The sequence below is a fragment of the Microtus pennsylvanicus genome, chromosome 3 (genome assembly GCF_037038515.1).
Source record: "Microtus pennsylvanicus isolate mMicPen1 chromosome 3, mMicPen1.hap1, whole genome shotgun sequence".
In the NCBI taxonomy this organism is placed as follows: domain Eukaryota; kingdom Metazoa; phylum Chordata; class Mammalia; order Rodentia; family Cricetidae; genus Microtus; species Microtus pennsylvanicus.
The window spans coordinates 36,034,981-36,054,039 of NC_134581.1; the positions used below are offsets into that span (position 1 = coordinate 36,034,981).

The window sequence follows — 19,059 nt, forward strand, 5'->3', positions numbered from 1 at the left end:
GTAGCATATCTTTCCACATATTTGTAAAAGTTGCCCTTAATTCTTACCTATAGGATTATGGCTATGTGAACATTTTGTACCCCCAATGTTTACAGGATATGGCAACTTCTAGATGAACGAATATTTAAGACTAATTCAGCTAAGGACACACTTTATGTATAAAAATTAGCAGTGAGCTCATGCACACGTGCATATGTATGTGTGTGCGGTATTACTGTGTTTGGCACTCTATTCAATGCTATCAATACAGTCTCACCAAGTCAAATGCACTTTGCGGATGAGGAAATAAGGCTCCAGAAAGCCTAAATGACTTACTCAGATCTAAGGAAGAGACAGATAAAAGATGTGAACCCAGCTCAGCACATTTATTTACATTATTAGTTTTGGATCACTGGGCTTCTTTGTTCGTCGGTGTGTGATTACCATACAGAGCTTCAAGTCATTGTTTATACAACACAGACTGGGTTTTGTTACACGTCAAAGTAGGAAGTAGGAAAAGAAAAAAAGTCCTTGTACTGGGAGATCTGGGGAGCTCGGTCTCAGTTTTCATTTCGCCTTCACTTTAATCTAGCAATTTAACGCCCTAGAAAGTCTACAAAACAGGTAATCAGGCTGAGCCAGTGTAAGAAGATACCGAATTTATCTTGGTTTAGTAGCGCTGGTGGCTCATACAGCAACTCAAACATGGCAGAGGTTCAACCAACTCCTAGTGGTGTTTTTTTCTGAGTCATGCTACTCCTCCCTGAACACGTTTACTAAGGCGCGTCTATCAGTCTTCAGCAGCAGTATGTTTCCCATTCTGAACTTATTATTGGTTTGTTTTCCTCCTTACGAGTTTCCAACTTTTAAAATGGCCTTAGAGTTAAGAGTTAAAGGGAGAAAACCTACTGCAAGCCTGGCCTCAGGTACCGAGCGATGTGATTCAAATTAGCAGCTGGTCACACAGTGGCGATCTGAAAAAGCTATGCTGCCTTTTGACAAAGGAAGTGACACTCAGACAACCCGGGTCCAACAGGGGCCCACAGAGGAGCAGGGCCGACTCCTGGGGAGAGGACACCTCTGGTTTTCCAGTCACCCCAGTGGTAGCGGTACAGGAGGCAACTTTGCTAAGATGCCTATGCTTCTACTGAGTGGTGACGGGTGCTTGGGCATCCAGCCTGGTCCTTGTTTCCTCCATCTCAGCTTTATCCTCCTTTCCGGGTCTCGACCTGCGCGGAGACAGATCTACCAGGATGACGTCTGGCACCGAGAGGGTCACTATTCGCTCTGAGACCAAGCTACAGCCCCAAGGCCGGTAGGGTCAAGTTCCTCTGGGACGCTAGGGGAAGGCCACAGCTGAGGAGCTGCCACGCTAGGCCTTGTGGGCAAGCCCCGACCAATCACTGTGGGGCATACACGAACTCTAGCCAATCAGCGCCCGTCTTATTCCCGAGTCCCGCCCGCTCTAGCCCAGGTCCCCCGAACCCCGTCCCGGCGCCGGCATTCGCGGCTGTCGCTGCAGCCGCCTCCGGAGTCGACTCAGGCAGCCCGGTTCCTGGCTCCCTTCGTTGTCCCCGGTTGCCTTCACTGAAGATGAGTCCCTGCGCGGCCGCGCGCCTTCCCAGCGGAGACCCCCGGCGCACCTTCATCTAGCGACTGGTGAGGGCGGAGGCGACGGCGTCCTGCCAGCCCGGCGAGGGGGAGCAGGGCCCGGGGAGGGGACTCGCGGAGGGGTGGCTTCGAGCTTCGCGCCGCGTGGCACGGCCGGGTGGCCTGGGAGCGCAGCCCCGCCGCCCCCTCCAGCTAATGAATGGCCTGGTCCCACGAAGTGCAACGTCGCCCTGCCGCCCGACACGCCCTCCGGCGACGCGGCCCGTCTAGTTCCGAGAGCTGTCTGGCGTCACTTCCCTTGGAGCCCTTCCTAGACGCTCCCTTGTCCCTTAAAGCCTGAGTGGAGTTTCCAGAGTTTGAGTTCACGCGGGGCTCGCAGGAAGATTTGCTGCTGGGTGGAAAGGGACGGGGTCCGTTCTGCAGAGATAGGATAATGACCCTTTTGGTTGGGAGCTTGTCAGATTGCAAGGGGATTTAGTTCAGAGAGGAAATGGTTAATCCAGACCATTGGCCGTGTATCTTGACTCCGTTATCTAACTTGCTAACGTAGTCAGAAAACTGGAGTTGTGTTAGCCAGAGGGGATGTTTTTCAAGGAGCGAAAGTTGAGTGGCACCTGTTCCCAACTACCTTGAAGTAGGACTTTTCAAGAAGTTTGTCAGAAATACTGATAAGGGCCGTGCTTTAATTTTTTTTTAATAGATAATGTAAACTACCTTCCTAATGCACAAGCGCAGGCGTTTTTGGTCAGTTTCGCCCTTCTTGGTTGAATTACTTTCATTAGTTTTTAGTGTTTTAGAGACCTACTTCATGGTATATGTGGACAGACTTCTTTTTTGCAAAACTTAAATCACATCGCAGCTTCAAGACAAAAATTAATTGGATAGGTTGGTTTTCATTTTTAATAAAGCTCGTTTGACGGACTTTCAATATGCTAATTTTTGTGTAATGATTTCACTTCATTTTTAACTTTCAAGATGTTTCTGGATTATAAAATTCTAGACTGAATGAATATACCTATTAAAGGATGTCGGTATGACTTGTTGCTTTCAATGAAAAACTAGTTTCTTATTACACGGGAGTAATTCTTTGTCACACCCAGATCACTTACTTTTTCCTTAAATTTTGGGCAAATATTCTTTTATTAAAACGAGCTATTGAATTAGACCAAGTTTCTATACACAGAGAATATATGAGAACAACATTAGATTACAATATTAATAGACCTAAATGTCCTAACCATTGTAAATGCTTATGTTTAAAAAATATGTTTGGGCTTATAAAAACTTCTCTTTGATTATGACTCATAATCTGTAGCTTGTAACATTTAAATTAGTAAAGATGCAGTGTACTGATATATTATTTGTCTTTTGATAAAAAATATTGCCTGAAGACAAGTTAAAGCTAAAGCCACCAGAGGTCAGGTAATGGTGACACACACCTTCAATTCCAGGATTTGGGAGACAGAGTCAGTTGGATCTCTGAGTTCAAGGCTACCCTGGGCTACACAAGATCAATGCAGAAACCAATCCAGGTGGTGGTGGCTCACAGAGATCATTCATACCACCGCAAATTCTTACTGCTCATCTGAAACTCTCTACCTAGGCTTCCAAGGATATTTTTTCTTGCTTGAGAATTTTTTCCATACATACAGTGTCTTTTGATTATCCCCCATTTCTTCCCCTTTTATCCCTAATCCCTTCCCTGTCCTTCCTGTCACCCTTCTCTCTTCCCCTTTAAAGTCGTCTTTTTTTTTTTTTCTTCTTTAACCCACTTTAGACAACTTAATGCTGCCTGTATGTACATGGCCACCTACTGGAGCATGGGTGGCCTCTCAGGAGCCACCCCCCCGATGAAACCGACTTTCTCCTATCAACCATCAATTGTCCTTAGCTAGAGAAGTGACTTCATGATTACCTCCCTGCCCCATGCTAGGATTTTGTCTGGCTTTATCAGGTTCAGATCCTGTGCATGCAGTCAGAGCAGCTGGGAATTCATATGTGCAACGATTGTGTTGTGTCCAGAAAAACATTGTTTTGTTATATATTACCTCTGGCTCTTAAAATTATTTCACATCCTTATCCACAGTGATCCTGAGCCTTGGGAGGATAGGATCAAATATCTGAGCATTCCACAGTCTCTTATTCTTCATGCTGATGGGTTGTGGGTCTCTGTGTTAATCATTGTCTTTTGCTAAAAGAAGCTTCTCTGATAAGGGTTGAGAGATGCGCTGATCTATGAATATAATGAGAAGTCCTTAGAAGTTGGTTTAATGGTGGTCTCATTTAGCAGAATAGTAGTAGTGGATTCTTTGCTAGAACCTATGACTCAGCCAACCATTAATTGGCCCCATTAATGGTACCAGATGTGAGTTCTGTCTTATGAAGCAAGCCATAAGTCCAGTCAGAAAGTGTTTACTCCATAACATTTGTGCCATGGTTACAGCAGTGAACATATCTTGTCAGGCTGATTGCTGTAGTTCCCAGGGTTCGCAGTTGGATGAGACTGTTGATTACTGCTAGATAAAACTGTAACATGTGAGACAGTGGCTTTTGTTTGTTTTTATGCTTTCTTTTGTTTGGAATATATTACGGTAGTAGGTGATTAGATTTGTTTTAAAATATAATTATATTCTTAATTATTGATGAATATAAAGCCTGGGAACCATCGTTCAAGACTCAATGTTGACTGACTAAAATCTTTGTGGCAGGACAGTTGTTGGGGTTGAACCATTGCCAATAGCTAACCTAGCTAACTATACTTTGCCAATTGTTTCATTTCAGCATTTCAAATGTTGTATATAAAACAAAGATTTGATAATTTATTTGTTCATTTGCTTAGGCTCCTGCCTAATGGAGTAACGGGTGAAGTATTGGTTGTTTTAGTTAACAGTTATGATGTAGTTTTAGGTGATGACCTTTTGGAAGATATTCTGTTGAAGATCATACATATAAATGTGTTTATAGCTTCTGGGACATAGTTTATAGAGTTAAAAATACTTGGAATAATGAAAGTTGTAGCCTTTTTTTTTTAAATGAATGAGAGTGGAGTTGCTTACATTTTAAAATATTTCAAGAGAGTTATATTTGTGATTTTGTTTTTGTTTTGTTTTCCTGCAGGTCACCCTCGCAATTATGGATATTTGAAAGGCTCAGACGGTGTGGAGGGGGAGTTCCCCTCCTCACTCCCCCTTGGTGCTTGACTTCAGAAATAATTTATAAACTGGGATTTTTTTTTAAAAAAAGGAACTTGTATTTGATATGAACTTTATAGAACTATTTATAAATTTTTTGATTTAAGTGCCAAAAGATTATACAAAGATATATAGTTTTATATAATTGTTGTGAATATTTAAATTATAACCTCAAAGGGTCATATCTTCTCGATAATTCTTCCTGAATAATATTTGGGTCCTCGCTTTTTCATTTTTAAAATTTACTTGAGTGACTGTTCTGAAGGAGTAAGCAATATAAAAGCATTTAGGATGGATTCTGCCACCCCTGACTGCACGCCAAAATGTCGATCCCTGAAGCATGCGTTGGATGTCCTTTCTGTGGTAACAAAGGGGAGTGAGAACCAGATCAAGGCCTTCCTCTCCACTCACTGTTACAACGCTGTAGCTGTCAAGGATGCCTTTGGCCGGAATGCCCTGCACCTGGTCTCCTCCTGCGGGAAGAAAGGAGTGTTAGATTGGCTTATTGAGAAAGGCGTGGACCTGCTGGTGAAAGACAAGGAGTCAGGCTGGACGGCACTGCACAGGAGCACTTTCTATGGACATATTGACTGCGTTTGGTCTCTGTTAAAGGTAAGTATCAGTTTATTTCAAAATCTTATTTAGTCATGTATTTTTCTTTTTTCTTTTATTGAAAATAGCATTTTTCTCTCTTTATTATCCTGATTATGGTTCCCCCCCCTTCCTCCTGTCTCCTCCCCATCTCCATTCCTGTCTAGATCCAGTTCCCTTCTGTCTTTTATTTAAAATAAATAAGCCATGCCTTGAATCCCAGGTTTATGCATTTATTCCCAGCACTTGGGAGACAAAGGCAGGCAGATCTCTGTGAGTTCAAGGCCAACCTGGACAGTTCTAGCCAGAGCTATACTGTGAGGCCCTGTCTTGAAAAAAAAAAAAACAACCGAGAAAAGAAAGAAAGAAAACAAACAGGCTTCTCTGGGATAATAATAAAATAAAGTATAATAAGAGGAGTGGGTGGAGGGTTGGGTGCGAGGGAGGTTGGGAACAGTCGGAGGGAGGGAGGGAGGGGGAACTGTGGTTGGTATGTAAGATGAAAAAAACTATTTAAATAAAAAATAATTAAAAAAAGAGCACAAAACAAGAAGACTAAGTGGGGAAACCCTCATGCCATCCCCTCTGGTATAAAGGAGGAAAAAAAAGGATAATAAGATAAAACAAAAACTAACACAGTACGATTAGACGAAATAAGCAGAAGAAAAAGTGTCCAAGAAAAGGCACAAAGAAACCGAGACCCCCTTGTTCACACACTCAGGAATCCCATAAAAAACCACCAAACTAGAGTCTATAATATATGCACAAAGGACCTGAAGAGTAAAATGATAGAAAAATATAAATAAAACAAAATTAAAAAATAAAGGTAAAATTTAAAAAGTCCAGACATGATGGATATGCCATTATGAGACAAAGAATCTCCAATGTTGCTATTGAGTTCATTTTCTTTTGGCCATCTGCTATTGAACCTATAGCCTGCCCTGAAGGGGAATTTCATTCCCCAGTGAGACTCCCTTAAAGCAAATCAAATTTGCAGGTGACTGTCAGTTGGGGTTAGATTCTGGGCTAGGGATGGGGATGTATCTACCAGGATCCCATTTGGTATGTTGTAGGCCCAGTGCATGCTGCCTCAATGTCTGTGAGTTCATGTGCGTGCCTGATCTGTTCTGTCTAGAAGGTCATGGTTCCGCGGTGTCCTCTATCTTCTCAATGTCTGTGAGTTCATGTGCGTGCCTGATCTGTGTTCTGTCTAGAAGGTCATGGTTCCGCGGTGTCCTCTATCTTCTCAGTGTCTGTGAGTTCATGTGCGTGCCTGATCTGTGTTCTGTCTAGAAGGTCATGGTTCCGCGGTGTCCTCTATCTTCTCAGTGTCTGTGAGTTCATGTGTGTGCCTGATCTGTGTTCTGTCTAGAAGGTCATGGTTCCGCGGTGTCCTCTATCTTCTCAGTGTCTGTGAGTTCATGTGTGTGCCTGATCTGTGTTCTGTCTAGAAGGTCATGGTTCCGCGGTGTCCTCTATCTTCTCAGTGTCTGTGAGTTCATGTGTGTGCCTGATCTGTGTTCTGTCTAGAAGGTCATGGTTCCGCGGTGTCCTCTATCTTCTCAGTGTCTGTGAGTTCATGTGCATGCCTGATCTGTGTTCTGTCTAGAAGGTCATGGTTCCGCGGTGTCCTCTATCTTCTCTGGCTCTTAGACTCTTTCCATCTCCTCTTCCACAGGGTTCCCTTGCCCTGAGTGGAGGGGTTTGATGGAGACTTCCCATTTAGGGTTGAGTGTTCCAAGATCTCTCACTCTCTGCATATTGTCTGGCTGTGAGTCTCTTCTGTATTTGTTTCTATCTGCTGCAGGAGGAAGCGTCTCTGATGCTGGCAGAGCAGGGCACTGATCTGTTTCTCTGGCTGGAGTTTAGGCATGTGATTTTTTTTTAAATTTTAAATTGTTATCTATTTTTATTTTTTCTTTTTTAATTTATTTTCCATACCACGCACAGTTTCCCTCCCACCTCCTCCTGCTCCCTTCTCCTCCTACCCCCATCCACTCCTCAGAGAGGGTAAGGCCTTCCATGTGGAGTCAACTAAGCCCGGCATATCAAGTTGAGGCAGGACCAAGTCCTTCTTCCAGGCATGTGATTTTCTTAATCTATTTCATGTTGTATTTGTTTTGGAGACATTTATATGTGTTTGATGCTTTTACTGTTCTATTATCTTTAGATTTAAAATCCCATATGTCTTATTTATTTGTACATTTTATGTAAAATTTCAAATAGACATTAAAGCTCACAATATATAATAAGCTATTGTGCAATTTTATGTTATGTGTACTGTATGGTAACTGTCAGGAAAAACCTTGAACACAGTTTATTTGAATTTATGAATTTATGATTTATGAAATTATGATTTATGAATTGGGCAGCACTTAAAACCAGAGAAGTTCAATGTGGAGATGTCGCTTAGGGGTGGAACACTTGCCTAGCAGCTAGCGTTCTCAAGGCTCAGGTTTCCATGTCCGGTCCCTGCTCCCACCCGAAGAGGCTTAGAGAACTGCTGCAGGTAGGCAGAGTGGAGTCCTCAGTGGAGGGTGACTGGTGCCCGTGACTGGTCAGGTCTTCACTTGTTTCTTTTCATGTTAGGTTCTGCTTGCTTACAGCGAAACCCGCTGTTAAAGTTACTTCAGTCTAATGTAATTCCACTGAAACATTTAAAATAATATCTTCAGGTGTTTAAAAAATGACTTAAATTATCAGTGACTACTTTACCAGGGTTCTGATTGTTGAGTATAAGGGATAGGAATAAAGGTTTTGAATAATATATCTACTTGTTTAACTAGAATAAAATGCTTTTAGTTTAAAAATTTGATAATTAAAATCAGCTTAATTTATATGAAATTTCCTTATACAGTGGATTCCATCTAGGTTTGTTTTGTGAGTAGCCAAATTATGAAGTGTTTTGAGAAGTACTCAGTGTTATGGCACTAGTAAATACTGAGTCATGCATTCTAAATATGTAACTTTGCTTTATATATGCATTTTGTCAAGTTTATGCAGGCCCAGAAGATGCTAAATAAGTCTTTCTATCTTTAAGCAATTGGTAGTTAAATTAGGAGTCTTACTATTAGTATTTCCATCTGTTCGAATTTTTAAAAAATAATTACGTAGGATTTTTTTGTAACATATTCTTATCAAAATAATTTCTAATGTATGCTGGTAGTGTAATATCCTTTTTCTGGAAGTAAATTGTGTAAGTGGTCTATTTACCGAGTCATCTTGGATATGTTTCCAAGCATGGAGCGTCAGTCGTGTCTACAAAAGGGGAGTTGTAGTCTTTCCTCATGTCTGCCCCACTTCTGTAAGGTGCATCACTAACTCCTTTTCTCACCCTGTAGGGAAAGCTAAAGAATTGAAACATCAGTTGGCTCCAGTCTTACCTCTGAATCCTTGACAGGAATATTCATTGCTGCTAATTCTGCTGAACTTTTGAGGGCTCTTTGGTTTTCTTCTGTCTGTAAGGTTGCTAGGCATGTCTATATTTAGGGCTTCCATTTGAAACAGTTGTGATTTGGCCTGAATTTTGGACTTAGATTTGCTTTAAATATTCATGGTAGTGTGGTGTGTATTGTTCATGAGAAGCTAGGAAATTGTGCTTTGGAAGCCTTGCTTAGCTTGTCTGTCTTATTATCAGAGCCTTATTGACCACTGATAGTGAATTTTCACTGATAAAACAATTCTACCAAAATGTTCTTCCAGAACTGTTCGGTATTCTCATACTGTGAGATACCTGCTCAGCCTGTCCTTTCCTTTGCAGTTCTCCTTTCAGTGACAAGGGGTGCAGGGCTTCATTGAGGGCGTCACGCCTGTTCTCTGATGGCCACCATCGTACCTTAAGTGTTACTCATTGACAGTGAAACACTACAACCACAAGTGCTGGTTCAGTCAATTTGCATCTGGTAAAACTTCAGAACCACAGAAATTTTATGTCAAATGCCAAAATAAATTTCCCGATAAATACACACCCATACTGTCCATACTATCAGCCCCTGATTGCCAAATACAGGAGACCTTAGCAGAAACTCTTTGCCTACATAAAGCTACAATAAAGGTAGCAATTTTAGGTGACTTTGCTTTGACACCTTTATTCCATAATGGGATTGAATGCCAAAAGCTTTGTGTTTATAGGATTCTTCTGCATCTGTTGCAGTGTACTTTAAATTGTTTCATTTGTAGTTCTGGGGTGAGCCTAGGGCCTCACACATGGTAGGGAAGTACTCCCTGGCTGGATTATACTTAGTCTTTTTTTTTTTAATCTTGAGACCAGATCCTGTTTAGTTTCCCAAGCTACTGCCTAGCTGGGATTGCAGTCGGAAGTCAACACTACGTCTGGTGCCGTTGTATTTTTATAGTGCTGTTTACTCACTGGTCTGGAAGAACTTGCTTTGATTTTTTTCTATTGTTAAGAAAACCTAATAGAATTTCAAAATTGCATGGTTTGAATGACACACTAACTGCAAAGTATTTTGAACAAATGTCTTTTGAGTTTATGATATATGCTATAGAGTGAGCTGTGCATTGCAGACATTGAGTGAACATGACTGAGCTCTTTTTTTGATTGAGTTTTTATAGTAGTATGGAGAGATAGGCAAAAATGAAATAATTAAATATAAATGGAAAGTGCTTTAAAAATATTGTAGTGCTAGGGTTTTGCACATAATAGAGACCAACAGTGGTAACATAAGTGAAAAGATCTCCACAGAGGAGACAGCCAGAACATCCATGTGACTGTAGACCTGTAAACAAAATCAAACTAGAATAACTATAAACTAATTAGAATAATCGATCTGAAATCTTATCTTCCTCTAAACCCCAGGAATAATAATTTTTACCTTACACTGTTTTAGGACTACATAGTCAAAACAAAAACAGATGTTAGTGTTTCCAGGAGCATCAGTGCTCTGTGATGAAATCCTGTATAAAGCCCATTTGTTCCCTGTAGAAGACAGTCATAAAATACTCAGGCTCTTAAGCCTGCTATAAACTTCAATGCTAGTTTGTAAATTACTCATTTGGGGGATATATACAGAAAGAAATTGATCTTAAATAAGTGGTATATACTTTGCTCAACATGTACCATTAGCATTCAAGATAAATACGTTATGAATTATGGTAGTCCATGGGGCTCCAGAGAACAAGAGTCCAAAGTCTCGCTGTTTCTGATGATTCAGATAGTTGCGGTAAGTAAGGTCTAGCAGTAACACCTACAAGATAAACTATGATATGAGTTACTGAGTTCTCATTTGTCGTGTTTATAGTTTGGAATATTGTACTTCTCAGAATACCCTTCTTTTAAGACCAGGGTAGGTGAGATGAAGAGATGGGCACTGATGATCACATTGTAGGAGACAAACCCTGACTACACACACACACACACACACACACACACACACACAGAGCCATTGCTGTGCAGTCTTTGCTACTGTATGTTTTTAGACTTGAAATCTGACTGTAAAAAGTGAGTGTGTTTGTAGACATGCCTAAAGATGTAGGTCCTTCTATGCAATCAGATCTACATTATCTGTTTGGTTCTAAGTCATTATAACAAATGATTGAGGTACATTACCTTATGATGAAGAAATTTTATTTGGTTTGTGATTTTGGAGATTTCAGACTCCTTGTCCCATTGCTTTGGGTCTGTGCTAGTGCAGTAGCAGGAGTCTGCGGTGAGCACTCTACTCACCTTGGGTATTTACAGAGCAACAAAGAGGAGGAAACCAGCATTCTGTACCAGTAGTACAGGACCAGAGAGGGAGGAGTATCTACTTGGCCCTACCTGTCAAATGTTCTTCTGCCTCTCAGTAGTGCCACGAGGTGTTCCACAGTGGAGAAGTATTTCACTTGAAAAACCATCTTATGTACTTCTCTTTGATTTAAAATGTTACTTCGGGCCTGAAGAAATGACTTAGCAGTTAAGAGGGGACTGGAGTTCATTTCTTAGCACCCACATAGGGTGGTTCACTGCAATTCCAGCTCTAGGGGATCTGATGTCCACTTTGACATCAGTGGGCACCAGCATACACATGCACACACGCACACGCGAACACACACATGTGTACATACGCACAACCAAACCAAAACTTTAAAATGTTATTTCTTTTCTTGTACTACCAATAATTGAACATTTTACAATTTTTAGTTCTTTTACATATCAGCGCAAATGTATGTAGCTATGACAGATAATTATTACATGGTTATTTTTCTCTTTTTAATGTGTTGATCATTTGGTTTTTATGCAGAAGTTACTGGTTTGGAGTGAATCCATAATATGTATTTTTATTTTGTAGCATGGTGTTAGCTTGTATTTACAAGATAAAGAAGGATTGTCACCTTTGGATCTTCTAATGAAGGACAGGCCAACTCACGTTGTGTTTAAGAACACTGGTGAGTATAGTTTCACACAGTTCAGCAAGGTACAGTTTTAATAACTCCTAGTAGTATTTATTCTGATTAAAATATTGAGGATTTATTTGTTTGAATATCTGTAAAGGACTTTTGGACTTTTACTTTCACATCTGTTGATTATTTTTTTATTTTATTTTATTTTATCTTATTTTATTTTATTTTATTTTGTTCTTTGAGAAAGGGTTTCTCTGTAACTTTGGAGCTTGTCCTGGAACTAGCTCTTGTAGACCAGGCTGGCCTTGAACTCACATAGATCCGCCTGCCTCTGCCTCCCGAGTGCTGGGATTAAAGTTGTGTGCCACCACCACATGGCTACCCACACATTTTAAGACTTAAAAAAAAGTATTGGTTCTTGCCTTTCACCTTGTTTGAGATGCACGGCATCACCCACATTAGCTGTTCTCCAGGCTTCTGGAATTCTCTTGGTTTTGCTCATCAGCTTGTTGAAGTGCCGGGATTACAGATGTTCTCTCCATGTCTGGCTTCTACATGGATCCTGGGGATTTGAATTTAGGCCCTCCACTTTGTGGCAAGCACTTTTGGCAACTGAACCTCCTCCCAAGTCCTACTTGCACATACTAATGTCACTTCTTATACTTTTTTTTTTGCCCTTTTGGTTTTGGAAATGTGAATTTACAGTAAAAGAGAAGAGAATTAATGGAAGTATTGTATAGTTTCTATCTAAGCCAAGTGAGAACACAATCATTGCCCTTCCCCGACTGCATTGTATGTGACAATCAAAATTTCATTCTAGAATATTTTTAGTCTTCCAGAATAAAACTGAAGACTTATCACAAACTTTCCTCTGATTAAGTTTTATATCAGTTTAAAGGCTCTTTCTTTAGTCATTGTGATTTTGTGTATCAAGAGTGAATTGTAAAAATGAATATTAGTCTTGGGTATGTTAATTTACATGTGTAGTCCCAGCACTTGTGGTGGCAGGGTGAGGAGGTCAAGGCCATGCTCTGTTACATAATGAATTCAGAGGCCATCTTGCGCCCTGGAAGTCCATCTCAATTCCTCAATTGCCCTAAAAAAGAAAAAAGTTAGTGTTTGTATAGTAACATGTAGTAACAGTGATACTATGCTCACTTTTATAAACACACGTATTTATAAAGCTTATACTTAGAATTTCTTGGGAATAAAGTAGACATTGCAGGTGATGGTTCACTCAGCTGGAAGTTACATGTTACCTTATTAGCTCTCAGTGAGGGCCAAATACTGTGATTATTCACATCAGGTTCAGCCTTTCACTCTGCTTTGGATTTTCTGAGTTTTAGAATTTTCTAGAATTATACACTGTATTAATAGATTCATATTTATAAATATACAAGCTAATTTAGTTTCTATTGAGTCACGTTTCAGGTAAACTGATGATTATTGTGTTCCTATAGTTAGGCTAAATTGTCATTCACTTAAATTCTAACAGAATAAAATCCTAACTTTTCTTTCAGATCCCACAGAAGTCTATACTTGGGGTGATAACACAAACTTTACTCTGGGTCACGGAAGCCAGAAAAGCAAGCATCACCCAGAGCTGGTGGACCTGTTCTCCAGGAGCGGAGTTTATGTCAAGCAGGTATTCTGAAAGATCATCCATGTACTTTGAGAGATAAGATAAAGTATTTGATAGTTTGGATTTTGCACATTTTTATTCTTTTGAAGGTCTAATAACACCTTAATGAAATTCATTAGGAATTTGCCACTTACAGTTTTTACTGCATTAGCTTCAGTCATGTGTAAGACGTATATGTAAGCTGTGCTAAGCCATTTACTTCTCAAGTCATGTGTCAGAGGTCGGTGTTAATTCTGGTACATGATCCTGAATTCTTAAGTGTGAATGAGTGTGCCCTTTCCACTGATAACATGTGAAACTCTTCTGCATGGTTGTCTGTCCTGCTGTGCTGTGTTTTACTTCTGCAGACTGTGCACCCTCAGTGAACTCCTCCCCACTGTCGTCCTGTGTGTGCGCAGACTGTCTTTAATGTCACTCTCCTTTTAGGCTTCTTTTTTGTTTTGCTCTGGGCAGTCTTGTAAAGCATTTAATTTAACAAGCCTGAGGTCTTATTTTTGCCGCTCACACTGTACTCACTTTAATGCTGAGACTTCTACATTTTATACCTCAGATCCCATTCTTTGAGTTCACCTTTGTCTTATGAGCTGTGTTATTTTTTCTGTTACTGTAAAGAAGTGCCTGGGACTTACTGAAAGGAGGGAAGATTTGTTTTGGATCAAGTTGTGGAGTCCACATTTCTTTGACTGTCTTTGGGTCTGGTGAGATAGCACAGCCTGCCGGAGAGAATGGTGGAAGGCACTGCTCTCCTAAGAGCAGCCAGAAACACCGAGTGTAAAGGAGACTGCTATTTCATAGTCCCCTTTGAGGGATTCCCCTAATGATCTTTAGCCTCCTGCTAGCCACACTTGTTGAGTTTCTACCGCCTTTCAGTAACACCAGCCTGCGGACCAAACCGTTTACACAGAGTCTTTGGAGGACACTCCAGATTTAAACTAAGTGTGAAGCTGTCTTCCAAGCTTCTTCCCAGCAGTTTCTTGGTTAGTGATGGTCGTGTCCTAACTTGATTCCTAAGCTCTGCTCTTTTCCTTTCTGTTATTCACGTTTATTCCTTGTTGGTGCTATTTTGTTTTGAAGTAATTAGTTTAGCCGATTCACCTTTGAGTAAATCCAGAGTGCATGACTTAGAATGTCAGGCCTTTTCTAGTCTGCAATTTTCATCATCCCCCCCCACCGTGTACTTGTATCTGCGTGTCTGTTTCTGCCTGACCCAGAGTAGTAGCCTGGAGATACACCCTTAGCTCATATTTGAAATGGAATACTCAGTTTATAAAATTACTGTGCATGCGTGGCTTTCCTCTGACAGTTCTGGTTTTGATGATTTTCTGGTAGAATTGTTAGTGTCATTAACTAAAAACTATATGGATGCTGAATGATATGACACCATATTAGGCCTCGGTATAACACCGCAAAGGCTACATTCTTTATATTGAAAGCCATGCTCTGATTTGTTTTTTAATAAAAAAGTTAATTATAGAGAAGGCTCAATTTTGAAAGCTTAGGCATAGGAGCTTGTTTAGGAAGGGGAAGAGACTAGAGGATGTAGAGAATGCATGATGGTGTCATTAAAGCTGTCTCTAGACCTAGTCCATAGAGAGAGGACTTAGCGTGACCGAGACTGATGAACCTGCTGCCTGCTGTCAGTCGGTAGTGAACATGAGGGATGAGCTGTCAGCAGGAGTGGAGTATATGACGGCCATGTAGTCCCTTGGGCAGTGCTACTCAGCATGTGTCAGTCTGAGCAGGTCCTCCAGGGGTTTTTACGATGGTATGGCATTCCTTTGTTTGTTTGTCTAGGCGCATAAAACAGTAATCTATTCACAGGTATTAATGACTGAACACATTTATGGTATTCGAAAGATGTTTTCCTTTTCTGAGTTTTTAGTTAGTACTAGATTGTGTGGTCTTGAGTGGGGAACTTTTGCCACCGGTGACAGGATAATGGTGCTCTTGAGGCACGTAGAGTATGACTGTGTTATCTGGTCCTATTATATATGCAGTATAAAAAATTCTGTTCTACTTGGTGGTATAAAGTTTAGAACAATACATTAAAAAAACAAAAAAAATTCGCTAATGAAAGGAAGTAGAAGTTGAGGATCAAGGAGATTTTATTTACTCTAGAACATGAATAAGGGAAGCTCTGTGGAGAGGTGTGAGAGAAGAGGATTGTAAATTCAGTTCAGGAAGCGGAAGCTGGCTGAGAATGTTTACTGAGCACAGTTAGATGCAGAGCCGACGTTTACTCACTGAAAGGTGCTGGCTCTGTAGTGCAGCACCAGATGAACTGACGCTCACCCATTGCAGATCCTAGAGAGCTGAAGTGAAGAACCTTTCCAATTGTTCAAAAATTCCAAGCGTTAAGTTCTGCTATCATGGGTTCTTTAGTGGTGGGATAAAAATGAATATCTAATTGAAACAAATATATTTGTTTTGACTCAAATAATATTTTTTTTTCTTTCAAAAATTCTAACTTTATAAACTTGGGATTGGTTTTTAGACTTTCTTTTATTGTATTTGTGGTACAAATAAGTGAGTATTTTATTTTGCTTTTTTACTTTGGACCGGCACGTGTTTATAGAACTCTCAGTAGTCCATAGATTTCTGTAGCTCAGCCTATAATTTTCTTATTTTCCAAGGGACCATGCTTTTCTGGAGAATGATTCTGTGATTTCTTTCTTTCTCTCTCATCTTTGTGTATCTTAAGAAGGAAGGAGTGGTAGCGTAGTAAGGTGTAGAGAGTGACGTAATGCTGCAGTGAAAGCAGCAAACGTGGCCTCTGTGCTAGCTGGAAGCATGGGCGTGTTTAGAGCTGCTGTGAATTTGCTGTTTCTACCCCCTGCTGATGCAGTCTGCCTGCTTCAGTTTGCTTACTATGGAATATGTGAGTGCCAACTGTGTGTCAGTAGTGGGTGGAGGGTTGGAAATGGGAAAGAGAAAGACTTGAAAACAAATACAAAATTCTTTAAGGTTTAAAATGCTATTAAAGCTATATTTGATAAAAACAATTCAAGAAAGGACACAATGCTTCTCCAATGTGTGTTATCAAATCTTTCTAAAAATACTTTTTTGATGTTTCTACTATTTTTATTAATAACACAGATTCTGTTTGATAATCTTTTTCTCCATTTTACACTCTGCTCAGTTCTTGCTGTTCGACACCTCATTACACTAGAAAACAAAGAACAGTTATTTTTGCCATTGAAGACCGAAAGCTTACATTCCAGTGTTAATCTCCCACTTCACTGCTCTCTTTGTTCCCCTCCCCTGGGAGTGTTTTTGGGTATAATTTAAAATGATTATAATTTAATTTTTATTTTAGAACACTTATAAAGATAATAGTATAGTGAACACCCCAAACATATTGTCTAGCTATACAATTAATTAACAAATATTCCGCTTAAAGAATTGAAATAAAGAGGATTTTTTTCAGAGAATTTTTTTTTAATTTTTTAATTTTATTTTATATGCATTGGCATGAGGGTATTAGATTCTCAGGAAACGGAGTTACAGCCAGTAGTAAGCGGCCATGTGGGTGCTGCAAATTGAATCTGGGTTCTTTGTAAGAGCAGCCAGTACTCTGAGCTCCTGAGCCATCTCTCCAGCCCCTTTTCAGAGAGTATTTTTTTTTTTAAAGAGACTTTTAATAACGTAGTTTTGTTTTCTCCTTAGGTGGTGCTTTGCAAATTTCATTCAGTCTTCCTGTCCCAGAAAGGGCAGGTTTACACCTGTGGGCATGGTCGTGGTGGACGCTTAGGCCATGGAGATGAACAGACATGCTTGGTAATGGAGTCACTATATAGTAGACATCAGTAAAGCCATGATAAATTGGAAATATCAGTTAATTTTTATATCCTAGCTGTAAAGCAAAATAACTTTCAAAATTAGTAATAGTTTTAAGAAATTTGCTTCTTAGTATGTCGCATAAAAATTAAAGACTTAAAAGTGAAAGTATCCAAAAATATTTGACATATAACAAATACTGGGTCAGGAAATATATGGATTTATAATATATGTATATGTGTATATAAAAAGTTTAAAGGTCAGATTAATTATAAAACCCTTTCTTTTACAGGTTCTTATTTCCTTAAAATATGCATGTTCTAAAAAAGTGAACAATATTATTCAAATGTTAGTATTTATGTTACTGAAACTTAAGGTAATTGAAAGAAACCTGGTTTATTATATGCCAGGAAAAGGCTGATTTTTTAAAAATCATCTATTAAAGGAAAGAAAGCAACAACATTAATAGCTTTCACTTCTTGAGGATTTGGTGTACTTGAAATTAGGGTTAGGGTTAGTACTCCCAGTGAGCCTCCCAGCGGTCTTGTCAGCTGCAAGCGCTTCTGTCTACGCTGTGTGCATTACACTAACACTAAGAAAGCAGTCGTTTATAGATTGCTAGTTCTCAGATAAGGAAAATGAGGAAAAGTTAAACATTTGATTGAGATCAAGTAGATAGGAAATGGCTGATGTGAGCTTTGAGTTCAGGATGCGTAACTGCAAAAAATTGAATAGTTTATGTTTGGTTAGTTCTTGAAGGGAAGTTGTATTCTTTCCCTTTCTTCCTAAAATACTGAAGAGCAAAGGGCTCTTAGTTAGGGTTTCCACTGCTGTGAAGAGACACCATGCAAGCCAACTCTTAAAATGAAACACATTTAATTGAGGTAGCTGCTTACGGTCCATTATGGTGGGGAGCATGACAGTGTGCAAGCAGACATGCTGCTGAAGAAGGAGCTGCTACATGTTGATATGCAGGCCACAGGAAGTAGACTGTCTCACTGGGTCTGGCTTGAGCATATATGAGACCTCAAAGCCTGCCTCTACAGTGACACACTTCCTCCAACAAAGCCACTCCTCCTAATAATGCCACTCCCTTTGGGGACCATTTTCTTTCAAACCACCACAGGTTCCTTTTTCTTTTGTTCATGTTACTAACTTTGCATTTGGATACAGTAGGGCTTAAAAGTCACTTGAGAACCAAAAGTTTGGCTGAACAGGTACTGCTATACCTGACATTATGAGAGCGATTCTTGAATTCACAGAAGGTGATCCCACGAGTTTTCCTCTGACCTCCACACATGTGCCATGCTTGCACACACGTGCCTGTGCATACACACACACACTCACACACAAACAGAAAAAATAAACAGTTTTTAAAAAATGTTTTAAAACTCACTTGAATTATTTCACTGAAGTGCCCTACTGGTCTTATATCTATTCTGCTTAATGTCATTACCTGCCCTTTGATGAGATGTAGACTTTGCCTTTGGAAGGGGCAGTCTTCTCGTCATACCATTTTGGACGCAGTGTCACAGAGTCTGTGTGCATTTTTATATAAATAGTCTCTGTTGATTAGAGTATTAAAATAAAGTCCACTCTGTTTCCTAGGTTCCCCGGCTTGTGGAAGGACTGATTGGTCACACTTGTTCCCAAGTGGCAGCTGCCGAGGATCACACTGTTGTACTAACTGAAGATGGATGTGTCTATACATTTGGTCTCAACATTTTTCACCAACTAGGAATTATTCCTCCACCATCCAGCTGTAATGTACCCAGACAGGTAAACTTATCTTTTTAACCAGTAAGGTATTTATTTGCTATAAAATTTATATGGATAAAAGATGTAACTTATTAATGGAGAAACTATATTTTCTTAGTTAACTTCATCTTCAGTGCTATGATACATACGTTTCTGATGTGACCTATG

At 39.9% G+C, this 19,059-nt stretch overlaps 1 protein-coding gene across 2 annotated transcripts in view; it reads left to right on the forward strand.

Annotated features, from left to right (window-relative positions):
* The first annotated feature begins 1,430 nt into the window (after positions 1-1,430).
* The window catches only part of Ibtk (inhibitor of Bruton tyrosine kinase), a 67,694-nt gene continuing 50,065 nt past the window's right edge, over positions 1,431-19,059 (forward strand). For both annotated transcript variants that reach the window (XM_075965093.1, XM_075965094.1), the window contains exons 1-6: positions 1,431-1,638; positions 4,708-5,393; positions 11,663-11,759; positions 13,235-13,359; positions 17,023-17,133; positions 18,742-18,912. In XM_075965093.1, the coding sequence (XP_075821208.1) occupies positions 5,073-5,393; positions 11,663-11,759; positions 13,235-13,359; positions 17,023-17,133; positions 18,742-18,912 (825 nt within the window). In that variant the 5' untranslated portion in view covers positions 1,431-1,638; positions 4,708-5,072. The remainder of the gene's footprint in view (positions 1,639-4,707; positions 5,394-11,662; positions 11,760-13,234; positions 13,360-17,022; positions 17,134-18,741; positions 18,913-19,059) is intronic.